General features: G+C 33.1%; 2 protein-coding genes across 2 annotated transcripts; both read right to left on the bottom strand.

Annotated features, from left to right (window-relative positions):
- Positions 1-6,102: 6,102 nt before the first annotated feature.
- LOC132736432 (uncharacterized) lies at positions 6,103-8,208 on the bottom strand. Its single transcript, XM_060723560.1, has 2 exons — positions 7,107-8,208; positions 6,103-6,170 (listed from the first exon to the last, which is right to left on the bottom strand). The coding sequence occupies exons 1-2, from the start codon at positions 8,206-8,208 to the stop codon at positions 6,103-6,105; spliced, it is 1,170 nt and encodes a 389-aa protein (XP_060579543.1).
- A 1,085-nt stretch (positions 8,209-9,293) lies between these two features.
- LOC132736429 (uncharacterized) lies at positions 9,294-11,197 on the bottom strand. The gene has a single exon (XM_060723557.1). It carries the CDS (start codon positions 10,975-10,977, stop codon positions 9,658-9,660), a length of 1,320 nt encoding a protein of 439 aa, XP_060579540.1. The 5' UTR covers positions 10,978-11,197; the 3' UTR covers positions 9,294-9,657.
- Positions 11,198-12,385: the final 1,188 nt, after the last annotated feature.

Here is a 12,385-nt window from a genome sequence, read left to right as displayed (position 1 = left end):
TGTTAAATTTGGAAAAGGAAGCAACGAAAAGGGGTCAGTGCAACAAGGTACCTAACTCCAATTTAGGGTAAAATTGAGTTAGGACCTTTGTGATTTAAAGAACGTTATTTGGAATTAGAATAACCTCCCTTTGTTACTCACATCTTTGTTTTTAAGGTGAAAATGGTTCTTGGAGGAACTTAACAAAGGTCCTAACTCCAGAGGTGGAGTTGGTACCTTTGTTACATTAATTCTATCCATGTTTTCTTGTTTTGAGGCGAAGAAATTATATGAAAATGTGATTATATTTTGATTTTATGTCAATATGTGCATGAAAATTTACAACAACAATGTTTTTTCTATGTCTTGTCAAAATAATTTGCAGAAATGTTCATTTGTGTGAAAATTATTACAAATATTATTATGTGAATTTTGTGTTCATGGAGATAGAACCTTTGTTGCACATATACCATATTTATCCCTTTTTAAAATTTTGCATGAAGACATTTAAGTCTTAAAGATATTGTTTAGATATTTTCTATACATGTATATCACCATAAAATTCATTGTTTAAGAGGAAATGTTTAAATTTGAGCATTTAGGATGCTTTAATATGTAGTTTGTGTTAATTGTATAAATATTTTACATTTTAGCGACAAAGGCATGTTCTGGTACATTTTGTTTGATTTTTCGAGATATTGAAACTATACTCAGTACAGCTAAAGCTGATGTATTTTATAATATTTGTAACTTTGGTTATTTTAATGCAGTCGTCTAGTGAAAATACGTTTGTGACAGTTCCTTTACGCAATTTTTTTGAAATATATATTCTGAATTATTGAAAACAAAACATTTATTCGTCAGGTAGGTTTCTTTATATTTGAACTGGCTTGAATGTTAAAGTTTTGTTTCTTTCTATAAAGAATATATATGTTTTAAACTCATTTGTTTTTGTTTCCTGTAGTCAGTCAATTAATCAATTAATTAATTAATTAATTAATCTATCAATCAGATATTCATCAATTTATCAACTGAAGAATGTGTAACAAATACAAACTATACAATTGATGATTTGTTTGATACGCCTTAAGTTTTTTAAGCTTAATATTAATCTGCAAATACATTAGGGGTTATATGGTATCATTTTAGTTGATTGAAAAGTTGAAAGATATGTAAACTTTAAGCTCAAATACTTTATGCAATTGTTTTAAAAGTTACAAAGGTCCTAACTCCATAGGATTTCGAACCGTTTTTGTATAAGCACAATTGCTAAATATAACTTTTCTTTAAATAAAATGGTTAAAAATTGTGTAAAACATATAACTTTATCTTCAAATGTTTTTTATTAATAACATATTACTTATTAGTGAATTAATTTTAATATATTTCAATTAAAACTAAAAATTCATAAAATGACCTTTTTCTCAAGATAATGTTAAATAACGTTAGGTACCATCTTGCACTGACCCCTTCAATTACCTTTGATGCTTAAATGATATAGCTCTATTTTCTGAATTACCTTTGATGCTTAAATGATATAGCTCTATTTTCTGAAGAAACTACTCTCGTTAAATAAAGAGTTTATTATTATTATTATTATAGACCTTACGACTACTAATCCACGTAGGGAATGCAAGTTTAACCCCCCACTTAGAACTCCAACTTAAATTTCCTCTAAGTTTTTTGTCATGATCGGAATATAGATATTTTTCGAGATTTTTATACCATTTAATGAAGGTATATAGCATTTATAACTTGTGTGCAAATTTCAGATTATTCGCCCACCTCGGTTTTCCAGAATAATTAGTTTTAGAAATCATCATACAAAATGTCATGGATATATAAGTGAATTTCCTCTAAGAATGATTGGGCGTTCGGAGAGGAACATGTAATAATATGATTTGAACACACTTATTGAAAAAAAAGGATTCAGAGAAGATTTCAAACGCAGCTCTCGCTAAGATTCTCTTTTCTCGTGACAGAATTCAAATATGAAGTGAATTAGGCCGTTAATGTGTTACAGATAAAATGATTACGTGATAAGTACAGTAACAAGTACGTGATTGAATAATGTAATGAATAAATAAATTAAAGAAAATAGGGGTATGGGCGTGAAATATGTACAAGTACGAGGTATAAAGTATTTAACAAAGACCAATGACATAAATATTGACGTTCAATTTAATTCTGAGCATATTTCTTTATTATATCTTTTTCATCTTCTTCTTCTTCTTCCAATACTGTACATAACCCACTCTGGAGCATTGACGTACAGGGTTTTTCATATTGCACCTGAGACTAATATAAGCCTAATAAACTAGCTTGTCGCCATTAGGTGAAGTCAGATACCAGGCAACACAATCATGTTGACATCTTACCTTCACCACATGACATACTTGCAGGTATGAGTTACAAAGGTCAGCGTTCAAACACTACCTAAGCAAACAGCCTCCAGAGAACAGCCAACCGTCAATGCGTGAGAATGAGACCGAAGAATCCGACTCACCTTTGTTTTAAAGTGCAATATGATTACATTAATGTCAATGACTTATTCTTGGGTGATCTTTGTGTAGATGATCAACGTCCCATCATGTTTGCCACAAGAAAGCAACATTATCTCTTTCGTACTACTAAACGTTAGTTCATGGACGGCACATTTAAGCTTTTACTTTTTGTCTGTAACGTATATACGTTCTCATAGTTTTATTAGTATTATGATAGTGTAATCATCCCGCTGCTATACAACTTTAAGGGATTTATTATCCCCCTTTCAAAGAAATGAATTGCATGTATATTTCAATAATGATTTTTGTGCAATCATGCGAGTACCAATATATAGCTAGTGGTGGTGGTGTTTATAGTTTTCACTCCGGATCACGACGGTAAGCCACATTGAATTCACCAAAACACACAGTTCAACCACCGCATCGTTCCTGGGCAGGCTGTCAAGCAGTTTACCAGTACTAGTTGCCTTCACTTTCGCAAGGAACTGAAGCTTCCGTACATGCCAGAGCAGAGGTACAGTGCGAATGACCGTAGAAAGGATTTCATGATCAATCACAACGAAAGTGACCTGCGCCGTCCGGGAATCGAACCCGGGTCGCCCGATTCACAATCCAACGCTCTACCTATTGAGCTAACCAATTTATAGCTACAATAGTTTTTAGGTATTTACCTCACAACTTGTTATTATGTTATTAATATATTACTGTCTGAAGATATATGAAGCTTTGAAAGAGCACTTGCAGAATAAACCTAATTAAAAAGAATTGTATTTATTTACCCTTGAAACGGTTCCCAGAAATATCTTTTTACATACATCTATAAAAGTTTGATATGCTCTATAAATTGATTAACTGAATTGCTAATAAAACATTTTGTTCAAAGATTGTACACGCGCAATTTAGGGGCGAACAACTGATGTCCATACATGTGTTTGTGCGGTTCGAACTACCTCTCCCTTTTATTTTAATGAGTAGACGTCGTATGGAGGATTATATCGACTTTTCTATAAGACCCGCGACATCTGTGGTGACCTGTGCGTCTCCCTATATCTTGATTATGAAGCGAGTAGTTTTGATAAGGAAATATCATTTCTTTTAATAGTAAGTAAGTGTACTACTGATGTTATATGTTCAGAATAATATAAAATGATCTATAGGGATCTCTATAGACATACAATTAACAAACAAACAAACAAACAGTGTGACGTAATGGTATCATTATTTTAAAGGAAAACATGTTTAACATAATGTTTCAAGATAGCAACACCCTTTTAAACATTATTCCTCTATCATGCATATGTCACGGGTCGTTTTATTTATTATATTATTTGTTCATTTTGCCATGCACTGTTCGTCATTTAGTCGCGGGAAAAGTATCTTTAATGTCCGCGCATGCGTCGATTATCGTTTGTCTCCGTGGCGTCTGTTATCGTCTGCTATTGTATTGTATCGGATTGTTCCATAATGTACGCTTATTAGCGGAAATTCACGGAAACGGGTGAAACAATTCAACTATGTCTGTATCTCGTGCAATTTTGTGAACTGTTTTTGTATGTCCAATCGTGCTGTACGTTCCATGAAAGAGTTTTGAGAAAAAGTTTTAGATTGGTTTTTAACATTTTCCCCACGAACTTTCCTTCTCCAGCTCACTTTCAACTTTATTCTCTTACGAGTTTAGAAACAATTGCACTTCTGCATTGATTCTATAAGTTTATTTAATAGAATCTTTCATAGAAAATAACTTATTATTAAGTTATTTACTTTTTTACTTTTTGTATTGAGACGCTGTGGTAAGAATATTTTCATATCATTAATTTAATTGAAATTAATTCTTATTTGCATCGTTCAATTGTTGTATTGTTGTATTTTATGTATGTTTTAATTAACTTGTATTATAATCATGTATTTATGTTTTTAGGCTTTTTCTTCGTATTATATTAAATTGACGAACCTTCGTCAGGAGTTTATTATTAATTCTACCCTGTGACACAGATACGACAGTCGAGTGCATTATAACATATGATATTTGCATGATATAAAAAGTAATGCCTACACGTCATATAAACCAAATGATATCAGGAACAGTTCAACATATTATTATCAAATTTCTTGTTATAAGCATGTTTGACTGGAAATAGAAATTAATTTTCTTGCGTTTTAATAGTATTATGAATAATGCACGGTTTGTTGTTCAAATGCATTGTAATTAATCAGTCTGGCCTATCATACTTTCATAATTATATTTGAAATCGAACCATTCATTATTCTACAACAACGCAGTCAAATCGATATATATTTCCTAAACATACTGATGTGCTCTCCGCAGTAGTCAACAGAATATAAAGACCCCAGAGGATAGTATTATCATATTTAATATTATTTAAAACGAATGATAAACTGCATCTGTTTTCAGCCACCTAGGATGCCATTAACCTTTTACCCCATGAGCATATTGTGAAAAATGGTCGTTTTAACTGAAAAGCATCCTGTTACAAGTCCCAACTGGTATAAAACTATGAAAAATGCTTCAATACTGATGAAACTTCGGTTGGCACATATGTTGACTGAACCATAACCTATCTAACAACATGCTCAATCTTAAATTTCCTGTTACCATGGCAACGCGGGGACGTCTCAAAATTGCGAAAAATCACTATTTTGCATTGTTTTTTTTCCCCATCAAAACTGATTTCAAAGTGCTGCAACTTCTCAATGCAATGAGATAGAGTAAAATGCTTGTCAGCGTTGATTACACGTCACCTTAAGATCGACCTGAGGCCATTTTTAGCCTGTCACATGTCCAAAATTTTCTTGGCGATGATGGGGACTACCTCCCCTTCAAACCCCTCAAACAGAAGGGGGCACATCACATCCCCCTTCTGGCATCCCCCTGATGTAAAATTTTGATGGGGGCCGCGCCGAAAAAGTGGTCACTTTTTAAACAACATCTCTGAAACGAAAAACAGTGTTTCGGACCTAAATAGGGCATTTTTTTCACTGTTTGAGGCCTCAAAAAAAAAGGGGGCGGGCAAAACACGCTTATAAATATCAGGGAAAAGGTTAAAAAAGGTTTTTCCCAATGCTGTTGTTTTCACTGGTTTCAAGTCGCTTGGAGGCACGGCAAGTCCATTGATTTAGGGTCCGTTTACATGGAACATATGTCAATCAAGGAGTATGTTAAGAAATTACTGGTTCTTCCCTTCCTGCCAGAAAAAAAACACATTTACCAATGCTCGAATCTCTAGCAGCTAAGACAATTTCAAACGTTTATCTATTATCTGATATATTTTCCTATGACAAAGAAAGAAAACAAGAGATATCACAGGGAGACAGCGACGCTCGGCTAATTAAATACTGGTTACAGAAAAGGAAGACAAAACTATGGAAAAAAGCAGTTATTATATAAATATATTTATGCATCAGTATCAAGAAAGCACTCAAATGTTCTATATTTTTGCACCATATAATCTGCATGTGGCCATGTCAATAAAAGTTAAACAGACATTTCTATGATCTAATGGAAAAAAGTCAACAATTTGAAATCTGAAGCCAAAAAGTATATAAATTTTAAAAGTATAATCATAAGTTCACAGAGGAAATAACTCCTGAAATAAAGATGCTAGACTTTAGATGCTAGAACATTGTCATGCATGATGTGAGTAATGCCAAAGACTAATTGTCTTAAGTCTAGAATAGAAAAAATTTATAATAACAATATAATTGTGATAATTGTGGAAAAACAGCAGCTAGAGTTATAAATCTTATCACATATGAAAAAGGTCTTGATAACAAACATATTTTTGAAGTCTGATTTATAAAAGAAATTTCAAGTTCAAGAGGAAATTATTCTGCTTGAGTAATTCGTGATAATAAGTAAAATAATAAAGTCACAGCAATAACACGTATAATATCATTTTTTATTTTTCCAACGTTTCGGCAAATGTATGCCTTTTTCAAGGTAAATAAATAATAATAATATCAACGGACGTGACGTCGTAATTTTACAATTAACGTCACGCCCACTTTAGCGGAAAAACGAACAAATACGAACAATTCCAATTCATGATAAAAGAGATAAGTGCACCAAACAAAGCATCAAAATATAAAAACGACACAATAGATATCGGATTAATAAATACGAATATTTCCTATAGGGTTTAATTATAAAAAATGATAATAGGAAAAAACGAATATCTATGTGGCGTAATTCTAGCATTTGTAGCGTGGATTGATATTTTATGAATTATTTAATTGAGTATAACAACTTTGTGTTCATTCCTTCTGGAAAATGAGTTTTTAGCTTATGAATCCAAAATGTTTCTTTGCACAAACGATCTAAAGTATTGTAAACAACATCTATGGGCATAAATGAAAAGTCGGTAAAATTATGATCGTCCTTATTAAAATGATTTGCAACATTAGTGGAGAATGCAGGATCTACAAAATTGCATATATCAAATTTATGGCTATTCATTCGTTTAGACACAGGTTGTTTGGTTTGACCAACATACTGCATGCTACATTTTTTACATGTTATCAAATATATACAATTCTTGGTTTGACAGTTAGTATGTTGACGTAAGTCAAATATCTCTCCTGTATTTGAACTGTAAAATGACGTACCACTATTAATACGAACACAATGAGAACAGCGTTTTCTACAACAACCTCCAGAATGTGATGTAAAGTCACTGTCAGTATCAAATCTAGATCTAACTAAAAAGTCTTGTAAGTTTCTTGGACGTTTATAGGCAATTATGGGTGTGTAGTTATTGTGAATATTTTTAACACCTTCGTTTTTTGACAGATTTAGTAGGTCCCAATATTTATGAATAGTATTTCCAATATTAGGTAAGGACGGATTATATGTCACAATAAATGGAAGAACGTTTTTCTTTTCTTTATCTTGTGGCCGTAAGGCATCCTCTTGTGACATCTGTGACACGTGAAGAAACGCTGAATCTATAACCGTCTCAGGGAAATTTCTACTTATGAAGAATTCTCGTAGTTTGCTCAGTGAAGTAGAGAACACGTCGTCGTCGGATATAATTCTCCTGTAACGCTTAGCCTGACTGTGGGGTATTCCGTCTTTACACCGTTTTGGATGACAGGATGTATAATCAAGATATTGGTGGTTGTTAGTTTCCTTTACATAAACATTAGTTTGAAGTTCGTACGATTTTCCTTTTGATACTTGAACATCAAGAAACGAAACAGATTGTTGAGATATGGTGTGGGTGAATTTAATGCTTGGGTGAACATTGTTGATTTTGTCAATAAATGTGTTAAGTTCTTCAAGAGAATGATCCCAAAGCATAAAAATATCGTCTAGAAAACGAAGCCACAATGACGGTTTAAGCTGACTATCTTTCAAAAACTCCTCTTCGAATTTCCCCATAAAAAGTGCTGCGTACGCGGGGGCGACTGGGCTTCCCATAGCGGTACCCATTTTCTGAAGAAAATAGTCATCCCCGAACTTGAAGTAGTTATTTTCAAGAATAAGTTTCAAAAGTTTAACAATTTCATCTGACGAAAGTCTGCTGTTATTATTTCCTTGTCTTAAATAATACAAACACGCATCAGTTCCATCCGTATGTGGTATATTAGTATAAAGTGAAGAGACATCTAGTGTTACCAAATATGTGTTTTTGCTTTGTAGTTTAATATTACGTAATTTGTTGATGAAATCTGTGGTGTCCTTTACATATGATGGCAATCTAAGCATATGTGGTTTAAGTATAAAGTCGAGATACTTTGAAATATTTTCTGTCGGTGAGTTACATCCTGACACAATAGGTCTACCCGGATACTTTAATGGCAGTGTGAAGTCTGGAGATTTGTGTGTTTTAGGTAAGATATAAAAACACGGTGTACGTATGTTCGTTCGTTTTTTTCTTTTGATAATAAGTAACAAATACTTGAAATATGAAGTACATACCTTCAGAAATGAAGAAGTGATAGTAAAAATATAACATTTTAAACATAAATTCAAATTCTAAGTTCAAGGGGTCGTTCTAAAATGAATGTGTGCTTGAGCTTTAAATTTTGTCATACGTCATGTGGGTGATGATAAGGAGCATAAATTTGAAGTTTGCAGTAGATAACTCAAGAAATAAAGATGTTTTAGTAAAAAATAACATTTTTTTAAAGAAAAAATCTAAGTTCATGGGGAAATTGTTTTGGAAATGTTGTAGCAAGAGTTATAAAAGCTTGTCACATATGATGTGGTTGATGACAAGAAACATATATTTATGAAGTTTGAAGTTGATCCCTTAAGAAATAAAGATGTAAGGGTTAAAAAAAGAATTAAGGACAATTTCAAGTTCAAGTGGTGATAATTCTGACAATATTACTTCTAGAGTTATGAACCTTGTCATATAGGATGTGGTTGACGATAAGGGACGATAAGGAACATATGTTTGACGTGTTGATAAGGCGGTTATCATTGAACCTTCAATATAACACGTTAGTGCCATGCTTTGAAAAGTGTCATATGGTCAAATTTTATTTAAAAAATGCACGTGCCCTTCCTCTACTTTTCTTAAATGTTCTAAATAAATTAGAGTTATATAATTTTGAACGGGCGACAAGAAATGAAACATAAATTAATCGCAAAGTAAACGGGCGACAAGGAATCACAAATTTGAATTATTTCATGCGACGCTGACACGTTTTTCTTACAGGAATTAAAAAGGGTATGTGAACATTTACATGTATTTCAGAAAACAAAAAGAAAACAAAAAGAACAACACAAATATATATGCATGTATGTATTAACGTTTAAGTGTTACATTTCACGCATGTGTTAACAGAAAGTTATTTCTTTCAAAATTAAAGCATTAGATATCTTCCAAAATTAAATACAAGCACTCCTTGCCTAGTATATGCGCAAACCCCAACTAGTTTTCTGAAGGCAGTTTCCAGATATACTTTCGGGGTGAAAGACATTAAAAATAATACCACGTACAAATGTATTTCCGAATTTCTAGATGTTTGCCACATGTAAATAATAAGAATATGAAACAGCTGAGTAAATATCAACAAGTTCGCGGAACGCAGTTGATTATTTAAGAGAGCATGAATAATACATTAGTAAAATGATAAAATTGAGCACAATCATGAGTTGAATTGAATTTAGCATAGTCGAAAGTTCGAAACGTATTAATCAAATCCCTTATTTGAACTTCAAAAGAGACCTTTGAACCAGCCTGACTGACTGAGAAAGAGAAAAATCTGATTCCACGCTCTCTAATTTATTTTTTTCCATTTGATTCGGAGATGTTAAACTTGGATGTTTTATGATGCCGCCAGAATTTGGTCTCAACGTCGTATCCTCAGCAATCCGACGGGTTTGAAGATCTGCGCTCCCTGGTCTTGAGGGGTCAACTAATTCCCGGAGTGGTGGAAGAACTCCTTTCAACCCTTTTGTTTTGCTTACTGTCCGTATTGGCTTCTTCTCATCAACCCTATCAGATTCAACAACAGGACTAAAATATTCATCACCAGCAAGCGAATACCTGTCGGAATAAGGTGTGTCTGAGCTAGAGCATTCGTCCCCAGCAACAGAGGGACGATCATCTGTGCTAGTCATACTCAGATGCAAATTTTCGACCATTGACTCTCTTAACTTTTTTGGTAATTTATAAACATTTTGAATCTCGTTAAAAGATTTCATCGTCGTCAAAGAAAGGGCAAGTTTGGAAGATCTGGCTGATGCTAACTCTTTCTTGTTCATTTGCATCTGTGACACCTTTTCTCCACGCTGAGATACCTGTATATGCAGTTGTCTTGAAATAAAATCCATATCAAGTTCTTTACCTTTAGCTATTTGCGCACGAACTATTTCATCGACATCATTTTCAAATTTTCTAATCGACAATTCTTCAATAGCTCCATAAATAATTAGCTTAACTAATGAGTCGGATTTCTCCATAGGAACGTATTGTCCACCAGTAATATGAGCAAGAGCCAAATAGAAATCTTTATACGCACATATACTGGGTTCACAACCGGCTACATACACTGCAATACCAGCTTGAGCCAATGCTTGACTGATCACAAGAGGATCTAAACCATCAGGGCAACCATGTGGAAACTTGTCAGCAAATGTTCCAAGCCCGTGAGGTGGTGCATCAGTTATAAATACACATATCTTTGTAGCATCTTCTCTCCAACTCAGTAGAAGTACCTCCTGTAAAGCGTCTGCCACGGCTTCTGGAAGATCGCCACCACCGGCAGCTTCACAATCCATTAGCCACTTCCTCATCTCTCCTGGGATTTGTGTAAAGTCATGTGACCTTGTAACGAATGTTTCCTCGGCGGGCGGATGATCGCGATATTCAACTAAACCCAGTCTTACGTCACATTGCCTCCGATTTTTAATCTCTCTTACAATTTGTATAATATTCTCCCTAGCAACTGCAATATATATACCCATGCTCGCTGTACAGTCCATTGCAAATGCAATATCTAGTTTTTCCACGTATTTCGTCATTTTTTTCAAGTTTTTGTTTCTTTTTATTTTTAAAGTATCCTTATAAGTTTAAATCACTTTGTCTGTCGTTCAAATATTTTCTGACATTGAATATATATTATCCTAACACTTTGTGCCAAGTTGCATTATCTGAGCGTATTTATAAACAATTTATATCTACTTAGATATGTATAAATACTAATATACTTCCTGATTGTTATGCCTTTTAAATACCTTTTAAACACAGGTATAATATATAGTTGGTATATCAATATATCGGATTGTGCACGTTAAAACTCGTTCTTAAACAAACATAATATCGAAATATATAATAAGTGGCATTGGTATATATTGTTGAATATGTTCTACGGCGTTTACAAATATAAATAAGAATCTTGCAAAGAAACCGTTGTTCACAGTGTCTTATCGATGGTTACTATTCTCGTGCATTGTTTTGCACGGACACATTGTGCAAGTACGTATAGAACAGACCATATCTGATAACAATATGAACAATAAGTTAAATATGACACTATAAGAATGCGACCAACTTGATATTTTAATTATGTCATCAAAAATTCTTAAAATGACAGTACATGTTAATTTGTGCAGTATTGTATTATATTGTTATATATACTAGTATGTAAATTCTTACTTCCGTTCTATCATTTAAATAAAACACACTTACTTGAACAATAACAATATCTTGAACTAGCCTATCTGAAAATCATCCTCTACTACAATTGATACTTTAGTTTGCATTATCAGTAAATATCTAAATAAGACAAGAATCCTGTAGAGATTTCCACAAAAGCATTATTTATCTATGTAATCATACAACACAATTATATCGTTTAAACACATGACTGTACTATCAACTTTTCATTGCAAATGCATTATTTCTTTATTTTTTTCTTATTTTTCAGTGTCAGTACTTGCAGAAAACAGAGGACATCAATGTTATTATGTTTTTCTGGTCAGTCTGGATAATTGATTCCAGCACGTTAAGTATTGAAAATTGAGCACCGCTTAATAAGCTTGTTCAAGGGGGCGTGAGGGATGTTGCATTTTTCCATTATCCCTCAGGAACAGACTCAATTAAACCGAGACTGCAATTTTCATGTATTTTGTTTTTGTTTTTAATGCTTTCGAGGGATAACCCTTTTTGCCAGATCTGTAAAAAATAGCCCTCATTGTCTCTATTTAACGCCACCCTCTCCCCCGGTGGGGCTTTCTTTTTTCAAAAGGGGCGCAAATTAGAACGATAAAAATGTGCTTAAAATATGTTTTTTAAAGATATAATTCAGTTATAAAAAATCATTATTCAATATAGTGATCTATTTTACAATACAGGATTATATTTTTAATGTCTTTATTGTTTGGCAATATTGACCTGAGACTCATTAATTTTCGGAAGCTTTTTCGTAAG

The sequence above is a fragment of the Ruditapes philippinarum genome, unplaced genomic scaffold (genome assembly GCF_026571515.1).
Source record: "Ruditapes philippinarum isolate M1 unplaced genomic scaffold, ASM2657151v2 ctg2383_1_1_1_1, whole genome shotgun sequence".
Lineage (NCBI taxonomy): Eukaryota > Metazoa > Mollusca > Bivalvia > Venerida > Veneridae > Ruditapes > Ruditapes philippinarum.
This window is presented reverse-complemented; position numbering and strand designations above follow the sequence as displayed.

Coding starts and splice junctions, on each gene's coding strand:
- LOC132736432 (XM_060723560.1), bottom strand. CDS start 8,208: ATGCTTAGATTGCCATCATATGTAAAGGACACCACAGATTTCATCAAC. Junction 6,171..7,106: donor TTGTGTTCGTATTAATAGTG/GTACGTCATTTT, acceptor TTTCTATTCTAG/ACTTAAGACAATTAGTCTTT.
- LOC132736429 (XM_060723557.1), bottom strand. CDS start 10,977: ATGACGAAATACGTGGAAAAACTAGATATTGCATTTGCAATGGACTGT.